The sequence below is a fragment of the Scatophagus argus genome, chromosome 21 (assembly GCF_020382885.2).
Source record: "Scatophagus argus isolate fScaArg1 chromosome 21, fScaArg1.pri, whole genome shotgun sequence".
NCBI lineage: Eukaryota > Metazoa > Chordata > Actinopteri > Scatophagidae > Scatophagus > Scatophagus argus.
The window spans coordinates 14,643,813-14,659,234 of record NC_058513.1 but is presented as its reverse complement, the minus strand read 5'-3'; the positions used below and the strand labels follow the sequence as shown (position 1 = coordinate 14,659,234).

Here is a 15,422-nt window from a genome sequence, read left to right as displayed (position 1 = left end):
TAAAATGTCACAAAATAGTTGAAAATGTTTGTGTCAATTTGCGAAGGTGACATTGTCAGTTCATGTTGCCCGCTCACCTGCTCAATACTGAAAGGTTTTGAGTTTACAGAAGAAGACAAAGAAGAACAGCACACGTTAATATTTCAAAAAATGGAACCAGATAATTTGTGTCTTTTGTGCTTGAGAGTGAATTTAATCTAAATTGTTGCTGATTAAGTTTCTGTTGATCGACTGATTGATTAAAACACTAATCAGTTCAGCTCTACATGATCCATTTTTCAGTAGTTTTCACTTCTTTAAAGAAACAATCAGGTTTCAAGTCTGTGTCTGGCAAAAAATACTAGACCTGATGCTGTTCTTTTCACACATTCATGTACAGCACCATAAGTATTGTGGTTACTGCAGCTACTGATGTATCATCTGTCCTGACTGACCCATTTTTTTCATGAATCATTAGGTCAGTTTCCTGAGTGGAAGAGATCCATCCAGCACAGCAGATAACAGCTAGAACATCCTGATGTTAGATAGCAGAGTGGCATTAGTGCAGGTCATGTGTCCAACATTTCTCCTGCTGCTGCATGCTGTCTGATCTGAGTAGACCTCCCTGCAGAACTATGGCGCCCTGCAGAGGTGAGAGCTGGTACTCGATTTGAATGAATGGAGGGTGGAAGTGGGCGGGGCGGGGCGGCTGACTATCTTTTAACGTCTGCATTTTGTGTCACTCTCTCCAGTGCTGATAAAACATGCTGTAAAAGGTTTACAATGCAGATATAATAATCCAAATGTACAGAAAAAAAGTAGTGGTGGAGGAGGAGGTATGGAGGTCCTTTACTGAAGTGACTGATACATTTTTTATTAAAAATGAGCTAAAATCACTTTAAGTATCAAAAGCAGAAGTTCTCATTCCACTGGGCCTGTTGAATTTATATTATTTTTGACAAATTAATGTCTAAGCATCATTTTGCTGCCGCTGTTGATTACAGTGGAGCTAATTTTGACTGTAAAACTACAGCTGTCAGTTAAATGTAGAGGGATGGAATCCAAAATGTGAATGAGAGTATGAAGCAGCATCAAGTAGAAATAGTCAAGTACACGATAAGTAACTAAGTAACTGAAAAAAAAAGAAATCCAAGACATTCCTTAGTTTAAAAATCTAATGTGACAGCATCAGTACAAACCACACAAGAAAAGAGATGTCATGAAAAAAGGAGGCAAGTTTGGGTTCAATCCCCTCAAGCGCTGACATATTTTTCCCACTTGCATGACAAGATGAGTATTTTTTTCCGCCCCTCCAAATAAACATAGAATTTGGTTGTAGTGTGAGAGTGTTTCCTTCATGTTGCTCTGTCTCTCTCTGCCCTCTCTGTGTCAGTCCCTGTAAGAGGTCATCCACGGTGGCAGACCCTCCGTGGCCACTCCTCATTTGCCCTAAAGGTATTCAACATGTAATCTGCGACTGAGTGTCATCAGTATGGATTTCTAGTCTCAGTTATTGTTAAGCACCGCCTCACTGTCTCTTGCGTCTTTTTCGGCACTTTGTTTAATGTTTGAGGCGACACCAATGGGAGTGCGTGTGACTAATGATCACAAAAATATCAAGACGTGACTGAAAAAGAAAAGTCTGTCACAACCTATTAAACAGTCAGATCCTGCTGTTTGTGCTCACTTAGCCTGAACAGCTGTGAATGTCTGCTAATTGAACTGCTCCAAATCACAAACACAGGACTGGCAGCTCAGTGGTGGTGGTGGTGGTGGTGGTGGGTGGTGTTTCTAGAGAACCGATGCTGGGTAATTTGTTGTTTCCCGTCTCGAGAGGAGCAAAAATGCTGCGAGACTGAAAAGCGCCTGACATCAGTGAGCAGAGACTGATTGCAGATAATAAGGTGCTAGCAGCATGAACTGATAGCATGAAGAGAGAGGGAGGAAGAGAGAGGGAGAATGTGTTGCAGTAAGAGGGGTCTATATTGGCGACGTGAATCGGCAGTGAAGCATTCTGGGGCTTCGTGTTACAGGCCTTATAAGGGCCAGGGCCCCTGTGTCTCTGCTCACCTCAGCTATTCTTAGGCTGTCTGTCTCTCGCCCTCAGCAACTCTGCAGGCAAGAAACTCTTCTCCATCTTAATATTAAGTTTAATGTCAACTTTATGAGAGTTTGCACGTTCTGAAATTTGAGTTTTTGACTTCCAGGTGGGCTTATCGTGACTGTTTTTCTGCAGTGGCTCAGCTTGACTCTACACTCACTTGATGTGCATCTGTGTATATGTGTGTGTGTGTGTTTGTGCATGCTTGTGTGTGTGTGTCCCACCCCAATTTGTATGTTTGTGTCACAGAGGTTCCACAGCACCTGACCCACCCACCACCACCACCCCAGGGTGTTTGTCCTGAGAGCTGGGAGCAGACCGGGAGAGACGGTAGTGAAGCCGGGGCTGACGGAGGAGAAGCGACCACAGAGGCGGGGCGAAAGGATAGCAGGGGAGTACGGAGAACAAGGGCTCACCGAGCAGGAGGAGAACCAGCACAGCCGGCAGGAGTTGTTCGCAGGAGGAGTGTTGACGTTTAATCGACGATGAGTGCGTACACAGTGACTCTGAACGGCCCCGCTCCATGGGGCTTCAGGCTGCAGGGAGGAAAGGACTTCAACATGCCACTCACCATCTCCAGGGTAAGGACAGGTCCAGTTTTGTTGTGACAAAGCCACTTAGAAATAAAGAGTGAGTAACAGGCAAACTGATAAGCAGCGGTGACAGAACAATGCACGGGCAGTGCTGCAGTATGATGATAAAATAGGTCATAAATCATTGGCAGATTTTGGCAAATTTATATACTCAAATATTTTTTAAAAAAACAACATATGCAATGTACTGGAATGTAAACACAGACTTCAAAAGGCTTCACTTTTATCACATTGACTGAGCTCCTTTTTTGGTGATTTTCAGGGGAAAATATGTGTAGGTGTCTCAGTAAAAACCAATTTAGGTTGAAAAATCATTTTTTAGATGTCTAAGTTACATCTAACTTCTGCTTCAACTACATTAAAAAGGTGTAAGTGGAGCAGGTTTATTACAGGACCTCCTACACTGTAAAACACAGTTGTGAACAAGTGAAAAGGAACCCAAATGTCTGAAAGCTTTAATTTTTCCCAAACTGTTTGTCCTATTCACCTGAAAATCACCTTCTCACCTGGTTTGACAATGTCATGTTGCACTTTCAAACTTCTTCAAGATTCTGTGCATGCATGTGCACACTGTATATGTGCATGCACAGCTGTGATTTCTGTGTGTATTTGAGCAGCCGTTATGTAATGTTGCTGTACGTGATGATGACAGGGAGGCTCAGATGTAATCTCCAGAGAGATTTCTAGAATAGAGCAGCTGTGGAAAGACTGGAATAGTTTTATGGGAGTTGAGGTGCTGCTTCATTAGTTAACTTTCATTGGTTAGTTTTCTTGAACTTTGATTAAATCACGAGAGCTCAAATGTAAAAACGCCCTCAAATATGAGCTGGTCATAATCAGCTTACACTAAAGTGTAAGAGTGTGTTTTTATACATCTGCACAATAGAATTAACAGTTCAGGATGAGTGATTTTGGTGATATTGAGATTAGTTATCTCATTTAAGTTCTGAGAAATCTCTTCCAGATTACAATGCACCTGAAAGTGTTGCTGCTACTGATACAAATGAGAGCAGAAAGACAAGATGACTTAAATATAATTAAGTTATAATTAAAACATACATAGCATTTTCCTACACGTGCATGAAAGCATTCTCAACCAACCAACCAGTCCCATAAAGATTATTTTCAGAAAATTAATAGAATTTAAGAAAAGTGGACAAAACTAAGTTTGACTCCACCAACAGCAGATCATTTTGTTTGAACTTCTGCTGCAGAGCGACTCTCTCTCTCTCTCTCTCTCTCTCTCTCTCTCTCCCTCTCTCTCTCTCTCTCTCTCTCCTCCTCTCTATTTACAGTGTTTCCTTTAAATAGCACTGGAGGAGAGGTGGAAGGATGGGTGGATGGATGAATGGATGGATGGAGAGAGAAGGGTGGGAATATGACAGGAAAGAAGCAGCTTGGGCTAATGGGCAGCTTGTATTACCTTTAGTAAGGTTTATTTGTCGCTTGTAGTCAGTTTCAGTTTCACCTTCAGTTTGGAGCTGCTCCTGAGAGGATGGCGATGTTTGTCGGGAGGAGTCGATGGAGGGAGCGTCAGACTGATTCAGGGGATGAGTGAAGGGAAAGGTGGAAGCTTACCTGAGCACAGCACAGTGTTGACATTCATTCCCGCTCCCTCCATCCTCCAGCTCCTCTGCGTTATATCGACTCCCAGCTCCAGACATCTGTTGGTTTATCATCTTCTGATCCTGGTCTTAGGCAGACATGGGGAGCGTTGATCCGCGGACGGTGTGACATCGTATCACTGGATTTGTGTTCACTCTGTGGGCATATTGGGGTCCTGACAGGTTACCATAAAACACTGCAGCTTGACGTGACAGCTCGGGCTGCCATTACAGTTTGACGTAACACCGTCATGGTTTGGACATGTCTGACTGTGGGAGTGTACCAGCGACAGGCCCAATGGACCTTCAGCCTCACGTGATTAATGTTATGAAACACTTGCAGTTTGGTTGGTTTAAGCAACAAAAAAAAATTGGTAAGGATTAGGAAAAGATCAGGCATGTGGGTTAAAATAGCTAAAAGTTATGTGTGTACGTGATGTAAGTTAGGTTAAAGTAACTCAACGCTAACTTTTGGTTTCATGTGGGACATTAACAGCTGTCTACTGGTGAAAGTCCTGGGTTTGTTTCACCCACCTACCCCAACCTCCTCCTCCTCCTTCTGCGGACTTTGTCAGCCTTATACAACGTTGTCTGACTTCTTCCTTTGTTTCCGCCACAATTATTACGACCACTGGGGGTCACTGCTTAACAGTAAATGTAAATGTTGCTCACGCCGAGCAGCTTGCACAGATGACCTATAGGACTGGTAAAAGTATGAAAAAGGCTTAAATAATTACCTCGAAATGGGTCATCTGTAACATTTAATCGAACTGTTTACAGGCTGTCTGGAAGCTGAATGAATGAAAACAGCTGACCCCGGTCAGCTGACAGTGATTGAAGAAAGACTTTTAGCAGATTGAATAAACACATGTTCAGATATAAAACCTGAAAGAAAACTCCAAGACAGTGTTGTTCTTTCATTATTATTCAATTATCAAGGGATCAAGTCTTAATATCCACTTCCTGTTCATCATCTGTTATGTTTGAAGTATCTGATGGATATAAAAACATGCACGGCAGAGTAGTCACGCAGTGTTATGTTTCAGCATGTGTGTTCAATTACAGCGAGGCAGCCGTGCAGAAATTATTTTTCTCCGCCTGAAATTATTGTGCTTTTCTGCCTCCTGCCACCTACTGCAACACTGTTTTCTACACACACACACACACACACACACACACACACAGAGGCATAACAACTGTAATTCAAGAAAGATGAAAAGAAAAAGAAAAAAGGTTGATGAGGGAACAAGACATACGTTACACAAAGGAGGTAAAATGGATTAGAAGAGTTTAAAAGTGGTCTGCACTTAATGTAAATAGAAAAATCACATAAGTCTTGTGTGAATGTCAGTAGCAGGTGTGTGTGTGTGTGTGTGTTTGAGGGCTGAAGGGGGGCTGCTCACTAGGGTCAATCACAGTGAAGCCTTGCAGGCATCAACAGCACTGCTTATTTTTAACTCTTTTAAAGAGTTGACTGTAAGCTTAGACTCCGTACTGTATGCCCCAGGCCTCCACTTAAACCTCCTCTCTGTGTAGTTTAAAAGCACAAAATAAAAGCATATTTCAGAAAGTTTCCTTTACAGACTGCATAAACAGTTTGAGCCACGGTTTCTTTACATTATGTCCTTGTCCTGCACACTTCATGGCATTTTTACTAGAAATCCTGCTGCTTTTCTACTTATTTCAGTGCCAGATTGCCTTGCAATGCAGCTGTGGGGACTGATTAGACTCCAAGATAAAGCGTGGTTCCACTCTATTGACCAATTTAATGCAGAAATTTTATCCAATCCTTCATCTGCAAAGCTGATGCATTCGTTTATATCTGCTTAATCAGCTTTTCTCCTGTCTACCTTTAAGGCTTATTTACTGAGCTGCTGCTCACACATGGCATAAATAACAAAGTGGCATGTGGCGTTACTCCTCGGAGGGAAAAAAAATTAACTGTCAATGAACACATTATTTAAATTCATAGTTTGGTTTCTTTCTTTCACACCCACTCTGGAAGATCAGCCCCCCGCATCATTAACACGTGGATGTCTTTGTAAAACTGCATTTGTTTTCAGTTGCTTGCGTGTTTCCTGAGGAATCTGAGCTCTTAATGTGACCTGCTCTGTTGCGCCTCCTCTACAGATAACTCCGGGCAGCAAGGCGGTGAGCGGCAGCCTGGCCCAGGGTGACATCATCACAGCCATCGATGGGGTCAGCACCGAGGGGATGACGCACCTGGAGGCCCAAAACAAGATCAAGTCTGCCACCAGCAAACTGTCACTCACCATGATGAAGTAAAACAACCTGCATGCTAAAACACACGCCCCTGCAAACTTAAGTAGATGATGCAGAAATGCAAAAACGCAATGTGACGGCATATTTTAAAGGGATATTTTGTTGTTTATTCTTCAGATCAAGACGTCCTGCACCAGTTCCCACAGCAACTCCAAGGATGGACTCACCCATGCCGGTCATCCCACACCAGAAGGTATAAACACACCGAACATTCTCAATAATGAACAAAGACACATAAAACACCAGCAAAGCACTAAATATTCACGTAAACACAGTATGTAACTGCAAACCTGTACATGTTTGTGTGTTTGTCTGTAAGACCTGTATGTTATGTTGATGTCCTATTGAGAGAATATCAAATTCAAAGCTCTTTAATGGGGTCAAAAGGCTGTGTCCTGCTGCCCTCTAGTGTCAAACATGCACAGTGCAACTGCAGGGAGCCCCGCACAGAGGACAGAGGTCAGCAAATCAAAATCATCAACCAAAGGAAAAGACAAAAGCAAATCAAGCTAATATCTAATATCCACTCTCATTTCACTTTGAAGCTTTCTTTTTTATCATCTATCTTGACTTCGTCTGTTATTTTTAAGGATTTAGAAAAAGTGAAAGAGGAGGTCAGGCTTAAATATTTCGGAGATGGAGCTGAAATGGAGCATGTAATGAAATTTTCTAGGATAAAAAGCATGTCAGTAAGGATCTCTTGCAAGTGCCTAAAAAAGATCCAGAGCTCCTTTTATCCCAGATTTTGCTCGCTGGCGTAGGTTATCACAGTGAGCAAAACCAAAGCACTGCTTTTCACTGAAGTGAATGTACCTCACTCTGTCCCCCTTTAACCTCACATTGACAGCGCCATGATGAAACAATACGCTCAGAACTTTCCTAGCATCCATCCCTCTCACACGTGTCACTATTTCTGGAGCGTACACACAAGCATACCTGGCCAGACTCCAGGTTAGAGACAAGCACGAGATCAGACTACAGGGTCATTTAATACAGGCTGATCTGAGACACTTCGCTAAAGGTCGAGCGTCCTCCACGCCCCGTTTGGATGATTAAGATGCCATATAAAAGGTAATTCAAGACAAAATGAGCTCTGAGTGGATAAGCTGTTAGTTTGTTGAGATCTCTTGAATGCTACTGACTCTTTAGCTGTGAAACAGTAATGAAACCAGGGGCGAAAGCTGATCTTATTTCAAGATCTCCTTCTGCTGTTTCAGCTCCCTGATTTGCATGTTAGAGGTGTTGTGAATGCAAAATTATAAATTCTGTTTTGCTTGAAAAACCAAAGACTTTTTTGATTTTTTTTTCTTTTAAATTGCTGGTCAGGTTATTGGAAAGTGATGCTGAAAAGTAAACTGGTGGATTCTCTTAGTCTCTTAGAGGATTTAAAACCATAAATGTTTTGGAGGTTCCTCATTACTGACATCTTCAGATATTTAGTTTTGTCTGATCAACTGTGCAAAAGCCACTGCTATTCAGTTTACTCTCAAAAAATACTAATAATGGCAACATTTTTGTGCCATCCTTTTTTTTCATAGCTTCAGCTCTATAGCACTTTAAGAATTGAATTATTCACAAATATCTAAACTTATGGTATATTTGGCCATTGGCCATATTGATGGACTATATATAGAAAACAGGGTGCTTGTGTTTTGACTCTTTATCTCTTCCTCCATCTTGGAATGACAAATTTGGAGAGCAAGAACAGAAAGATTTGAGTTTTAGGATATTTAGGTTGAAGAATAATGATTATTTCTGGAGTACACATTTACAAATTTGGGTCTTTCAAAAAAGCTTTTAAGTCATCTTTTCTGGGACTTTAAGCAGAAAAGCGTCAAAGCCTTTAGTGAATGCAAAGAGTTCAGTGGGGGTTAAGTTGTGGCCACCGACGAGGGAAGTCTCCTCTGTGGGATAAGGGTGTGGGTTAGGGTGAAGCCTCAGTCATGAAATACTTGTCGATGTTAATTAAAGGCACAGTCCGCTTGGCCTCTGACATATCACATCCAGGTATCAGTACTCACTAATGCGTTTTCCCTCTGGAGCCGAGCTGCCTCACAGCAACGGCTGACGGTAAGTCAGGTGTCGAGAAACGTGCTCCAGGCGGACTGCAGGACGATGACGGTAGTCTCATGCCAGCAGCCCCACCTCATCGGGTACACGGGGACTCTGATTCCTCTGGCACACACACACACACACACACACACACTCAGAGCCAAACTCAGGAGAGAGCAGCTGTTCCACATGGTCATGGAATGTTCCGCTCTGGTTAAACACCATCATCCTGAATCCCATGGATGCCCCCCCACGCCAGACCTGAGACAGATCCCCTCGTCTCCGTGGGGAAATGTCTCAGGTGTGAGGTGCTGCCAGACACGTTCCACTTTACCTACTGTACCCTGAACACATCCACATTTTCAAGGACACAGCCCTGAAAAGTTGTCTAGCTGTCGTTAAAAATGGACACCATTCGGTTTAGTTTACTTAGTTGTAACTTTTATTTTTAATGAAACTGGTTTAACAGAATCTGCTGTCCACACATCTCGATAAAAGCGAAACAAAGGCACATCCCTTTGCGTTCATTACAGCAAGCTTTGACGTGAGGTGCGAGATCAGTTACGGCAGCTTGTCGACTTCCGCCCTCCGCTCACATTCTTCTGTGGATCAGGTGTTGTGTTTGTGTAGTTGTGTATATTTGTGGCAGCTCTGTGCTAAATGTGTCCCCGTCCCCTGTCATGTGATTGAGACACTTCTGCTCTTGTCAGTCACTCCTGATGATGCAGGGGGGGAAAGCTGGGAAATATCCCAGTGATGACAAACAGCTGCTATTCTAACCTGTACATGGGATTACAGCACAACACTGTCACTGGATAGTTTCCTACAAACACACACGGTGCAATTGTTATCACCAAAATACCTCTAGTGATTCATTACATTGTCTCCTTCTCCATCTTCCTGTCTGTTCGTCCCCCTCTGGTGTGTTTCAGGTTATCGCCAACACAGCTGCAAAGTCAGTATCATCAAATATCTTCATATTTAATGTGCATGAAGTACACGTCTGTAGAGAGTATTAGTTGTTGGTATTAGTAGAACTGTCGCCAGTGACTTCGCTGGTCATACTGAGTGTGCTGATTGTTTCTTTCTTTAACTCACGGCTGAAAATCCAACACGTTTATTAACAGCATTTGGTCCCCAGAAGTGGAAAGTGTAAAAGTACCTCTACTCAAGTGCTGTACTTTGAATGCAGTTTTAAAGTACTTTACCTGAGTAAATTGTAAATTTCCTTCACAATGAGGAGATATTACTTTATGCCTCTCTACATTTGCATAGTATCAGATACTTCATAGATAAAGAATTTTGCAAAAAAAGAAAGAAATTCATGAAGTTGAGTATACTTGAGTATATTTTAGTGTGTGTATTTTTAACACTACTTTACTTTTTCCCAAGTAAACATGTTCACGTTGACCTCATGCTCTACTATGATATCTGCTTATGGTTTCCACCTCTGCTGGTCCTCCTCAGCTTTCATATCCACCGTGTGAATATGACTGTATTTACAGTATATTACTGTGTATCGATGCATGAGAGATGGTATTTCGAGTGTCCTTTGTGAATCCATGTTTGACAGTAGTGTGTATCGGTAAAACAAAGTCTGCTGTGTGTGGGTTTTAACATTTGTCATTTGCAGTCCTGCCAGTTTTAGCATGTTTGGCTACATCAGCTCTCAGCGTTTGTTTCCATCCAGTAAAAGCTTCTACTTTGTCATTAGAGTGTAGTCATGAGGGATGAACATGCTGTGTCCCAATACCTTTATGGGATACCAATCCTATATACACTATGTCCAATCCGTATACACTATATTCCGTTATGCATTGAACAGCTGGCATACGAGACATGAATACACAATATGTCACAGTGTTTAACTTCCATAAGACAACTAATGAAGAATAATTTCGTGTGAAAACCTGCAGCTCTCTAAACCTCTAAAAATGCTTTTGAACGTAGTATGGAATTGGGACACAGCTACAGTATTGTGCGACGTGTGTTTGGTGTGTGTGTTTGAATACTTCACATACTTTGAGCCTCCAAAAGTTCAAACTGAGCAGCCCAGCGGCCCTTCCTGCCCGTCAGATGTGTTGCTGCGCTTTGACCCACTTTCCTCCCTTCACTTTAGTGCTTTCTGTGACGTTTCTCTCCTCTCAATTTCCCCTCTCCCCCCTTCCCCTCCCCTCTCCCCCTCGTCCGTTGACATCTCGCCTTCGCCCTCCTGCACCTGAAACCTCCCCACCTCGTCTTCAACCCGCTGACCTCTGACCCCGACACTGACAGCGTGGAGTACACTCCCAGCTTCAACCCCATAGCTCTGAAAGACTCGGCCCTGTCCACCCACAAGCCCATTGAGGTGAAGGGTCCAGGGGGAAAGGCCACCATTGTTCACGCCCAGTACAACACACCAATCAGCATGTACTCACAGGACGCCATCATGGACGCCATTGCAGGGCAGTCGCAGGCCAAGGGGCACGACAGGTGAGGTCACACGACAGAGCTGATCACCTTTCCAGTCTTTTATTGTGTTTTCTCCTCTCACGCACCTGACATCACATGACACTGATCACACCAGTCGGCATTAAAGGGTTGGTTCGTCCAAATTACAAAAGAACATAGTTACTCACTTCCTTCTAGAGATATTTAACCATGCAGGTAGTTGTGGTTTTATTTGCCAGGATTTGAAAAGTACTCTCTAAACTAACTAGAACTTTTGTCACATTGTGTATTGTTTCCAGAGAAAATTATTGGGAAATTATGGACCAGTAAGATGTGTTAGCGTTTAGTTTGCCAATATGGACGTCTAAATGTTGCTTCTAAGTTCTGGAAGGTGAATTCATCAACTACAGGGTCGTGTCTTGTTCCCAGCCGCAGCAGTGAAGTGTTGTCATTTTGCTACAGCTTGAATTCATTCTTCACTGGCTTCCTCCCTGTGGCTCCATCTGCTGAGGCTCATGGGTAATTTTGCAGTTCAGCCTGCAAAACTGACTGAGAAACAATGGTACCTCTCAGAATGATGACGGCTCTAATGTAAACCTGTAGCATCAGTGAATCATCCACAAAGCTTTTTGCGAGTAAATCATTAACACGAAATTTTAAAATGCAGATTTTGGAACCATCATAAACAAATATCAAACAATGTGGGCAAAAAAAGAAGCAAAAAAAACCCCTCAAAGCCATTTGGATATCATTAGGAGAAAGTGAGTTGTATGCTCTTTTTTTTGCCATTTGGATGAAGCAACTGTTTATGACACTTTGCCTGAAAAGCCCAAACACAAAAAGCAGCATTTAAACATAAAAGCCTACGCTGCTACACCTCAGATGTCTACTGTACCGTACGCCCGGGCTTTTCCGTGTCGTCTGTGTCCGTTCAGTGTACTCCTCCTTGCCTTTCACCCACTCTCCTCTCCTCATTCCATCGACAAACAACCAACCAACCACACCTGTGCTGTCCTCCACCCATCCTTCCCCATCCTTCTTTCCCGGTGGTGACCTCAGTGAGGAGGCGGGTTCCCCCTTGGCGTAAGTACACCAGCGCTCCTTTTCCATCTCGTCTCTCCTCATACGTTTGTCTCCCTCGTCTCATGATTTCATAACAGCTTGTGCATTGCTCCACGTGTCTCATAAACTAATATCCCACTGGAGATATGTTTGAGATCCCTCTGCATTTGTTTTGTCTGTTTTGTTGTGTTTGTGCTTTTGAATACGTGTTTCTGTATTCAAAAGTCGTCTGTCAAAGCAAGTTATGCAACAGATAAACTCACTAACCACAAGACCACAGTGGAGTCGGTCATGTGTGTGTGGAAGTACTTAGAAGTACTTCTGGTCAAAGTGTGAGAGTGTTTAGGGTCCTTCTCTATAAAGAAAAGCAGCCAATAGGATCACAGTTTCTGGAACCTGATGGGATGTCATGGCATGGGAATGTTCTAAGTATCCAGTCACAGGTTTTCAGATCAATACCGCCCGATCAGTATTGACTCACTTTTCTAATACTCATTAAAAAAATGTTAAAGTTTATTATGTGGTCATGTTGCTGTGTAAACTCACTGCAGTGTCTACTGTACGCGACAGGACAACTCGATGTGGACCTATAGGACAGCACAAAGACCGTGTATACGAACAATGAACCAACAGACAACAAATGCAATTATTGATCTTAATGTAATAACTGCCCACAGTGAAATGAAATCTAATTCATTAAAGTTCAGAATTACAAAACAGTAAAGACAGAATAAACAGTCCATCTCACTTTGTTTATTCAGGTCTTTAAGACAAAAGTTAGATAAATTACATTTATGTACAAATGATCAGATGATGAGAACATTAGCGATAAACTTACAGTGACTTACAGTACCTACAGGCTTTCTTTATTTTCACAAGATTTCAGAAATCAGAGACCCCTTTATTGATCCCGAGGGAAATTCAGCCAGTATGTGTACAGTCGGCTTAGGCTAAAACACCAGAGATAGATACACTGATAATAAACCATAATTTCCTTGTGAACCAGCAGGAGGTAACCAAAGTTTTTCAGATCCCTCCATTTGGGGCAGAACAACTTGTAAGTTTTAGGAACGATGTCAAAAACACACAGCATTCTAATATTATCATCTCTTAAGTTGTAGATCATTGTACATCATGGGCATTAAGTGCATTATGATCATCTATTACATTTGGGGCCTTACAGTAGAGCACATACTACACACTCAGAGGTGTAACGAGTTCCCTTTGCCCCGCAGTGGAGCTCTGCCTGTCAAGGACCCCGTGGTGGACTGTGCATCTCCGGTTTACCAGGCAGTGATCAGGCCAGGAGAGGCAACCCAGGATATGTCTGAATGGGCTCGTCGTGCTGCCAACCTGCAGTCCAAGAGCTTCAGGATCCTGGCCCACATCACTGGCACTGAATACCGTCAGTACACCGACTCCTTGTTTCCTTCTTTCTTACCTTCTTTTGTCCTTTTCTACCTTCTCTTCTTGATCGCCACCTTTGATCTCTTGTTCATTTCTCTCCATGCAGTGCAAGACCCAGATGAGGAAGCCCTGCAGAGGTCGAGGTAAGATGGGAAACAAGTGAGACAACTTTTAAGGGTATTTATAAGTTAACTCAGTAGTTATAAACTTCCCTGGCTGCTCTACTGATTTTCCACCAACTGGCACAGCATTTGACAAGAAAGTCAATCTATGGGCCCTGATTCAGCATTTTGGAACACATCCTTATCGCTTTCTTGCCAAACGTTAGATGAGAATATCGATGCCATTCGCTCATCCATCAATATGAAGCAACAACAAAAAGTCCCACAACAAACAACTCAATGATCAACATGTTATATCCTGTTTAATTAATTGTAAATGTAAAAACAATATGCCGGACGACCAGCAGAGACTACAGGAAGTTGGTGGCCATGGCCAAGAAGTCATGCAGCACAAACCACAACTTCTCTTTGATTTGTGTACAGATTAAACAAACAAGATCTGTTTTAATTAATGGCCTTAAAAAGATCAGCTGTTTCCCCCTGACCTGACAGTCGGTCGTCTCATGTGGATAAAACTCTTTAAAATTGCAATTGAAAATGGAAATGTTACACAATGTTAACAGCCGTGTCCTGCGTCCCATTCATGTCACACCGTCAGAGAGAAGTTTGAGTCGGAGGTGAAGGGGCCCCGCTTCGCCAAGCTGAAGAACTGGCACCACGGACTGTCTGCACAGATCCTCAACATCCAGGAATAAAGAAGAGCAGCAGAGACAGTGAGAGAGAGAGAGAGAGACAGAGAGACAGAGAGAGAGAGGACATGTAAAGGAGGACATGGACAAAACCACAGGAGTCAACAAGAAGAAGGAATAAACTATGGAGGGAAAGAAAAGGAGCAGGAGGGGGAGGAAACTCCTCAGGAATGTGAGATAGTGTTGTAGTCTAGATTAGTAGAATGTGAGATATTAACTGTCAGTGTGAGAATGCTATGTGTTCATAAACTCAAAATTACCTGACACACGTGTCTGTGCGCCGCTAAGACGTCATCTCGCATTTTGGGTTTTCCTTTCTTTCTTCGTTTCCCGTTTGCTTGGGTTCTGCGTCTCTCAAATGAAAGGAAAATTGTACAAAAAAAAAAAAAAAAAATCAAAGAGCATTCAAGGGAAAATGCAAAAAGTGATGATGTTTCTTTTAGCACATAAACCACATTCACAAACGTATGAATTTCAACTCTGTGAGCATGTGAGTTTGTGGGACGGCACACAAGGACAAATACACCGGAAGAAATTTACCTTCATGCACAAACACACTATGTAAAAAAAAAAAAAATGCACTCAAAAACTGTACTGATATCAATGTGAATAAATGTTTTCTTAAAACCATACGGCTGAGTGAACTCTTGTAAGCTGACAAAGGAGATGAACGTGTCATCAATGGCTTACAATTCCTGTCATTTCCAGCGCCACTGGTAAGACAGCGGGCTGTTTTGACTTGGCAGAGACAAACACCAGAACAACACAGCATCTAATGGCTTCTGACAGAGTAATGGGGTCGTTTATTAGCTGTTGGCGACGTGGTCAATGACACAACTCGACAAGGCCTGAGAGCTGAATGTTACTGCTGCTCTCAGTTCATGAGTATATGACACAAAAGAAAGATGTTTGACAATGTAGGAGAAGGAAAATTATTATTATTTTTTAAATATGTATCTAAAATTAGGAACCATAATTGTCTCAGGTAAAGTGATCAGAGGTGTGGTCATTTGGGTGAGCACCGGAACAACAAATTAAACAACACAGGATGCCAATCTGCACCGCTCATCACGAGAACAGAGACGAGACTGAGCACCAAG

At 42.5% G+C, this 15,422-nt stretch overlaps 1 protein-coding gene across 2 annotated transcripts; it reads left to right on the top strand.

Moving 5' to 3' along the window:
- Positions 1 to 2,103: 2,103 nt before the first annotated feature.
- Positions 2,104 to 14,954, top strand: ldb3b (LIM domain binding 3b). 2 transcript variants are annotated; one of them, XM_046377919.1, is made up of 10 exons: positions 2,106 to 2,186; positions 2,330 to 2,661; positions 6,408 to 6,559; positions 6,678 to 6,753; positions 9,545 to 9,567; positions 10,887 to 11,084; positions 12,102 to 12,125; positions 13,340 to 13,509; positions 13,618 to 13,654; positions 14,232 to 14,954. In XM_046377919.1, exons 2-10 carry the CDS (start codon positions 2,566 to 2,568, stop codon positions 14,326 to 14,328), a joined length of 873 nt encoding a protein of 290 aa, XP_046233875.1. In that variant the 5' UTR covers positions 2,106 to 2,186; positions 2,330 to 2,565; the 3' UTR covers positions 14,329 to 14,954. The 2 variants fall into 2 exon arrangements, with proteins under 2 accessions (XP_046233876.1, XP_046233875.1); XM_046377920.1 differs by lacking the exon at positions 12,102 to 12,125 and having other exon boundaries at positions 2,104 to 2,186.
- Positions 14,955 to 15,422: the final 468 nt, after the last annotated feature.

What these genes read in the sequence shown, in the direction of transcription:
- ldb3b (XM_046377919.1), top strand. Translation starts at nt 2,566, where the DNA reads ATGAGTGCGTACACAGTGACTCTGAACGGCCCCGCTCCATGGGGCTTC. An exon ending in CTGTCACTCACCATGATGAA is followed by an intron (nt 6,560 to 6,677) that starts GTAAAACAACCT and finishes TTTATTCTTCAG; the next exon opens with ATCAAGACGTCCTGCACCAG. An exon ending in CGGTCATCCCACACCAGAAG is followed by an intron (nt 6,754 to 9,544) that starts GTATAAACACAC and finishes GGTGTGTTTCAG; the next exon opens with GTTATCGCCAACACAGCTGC.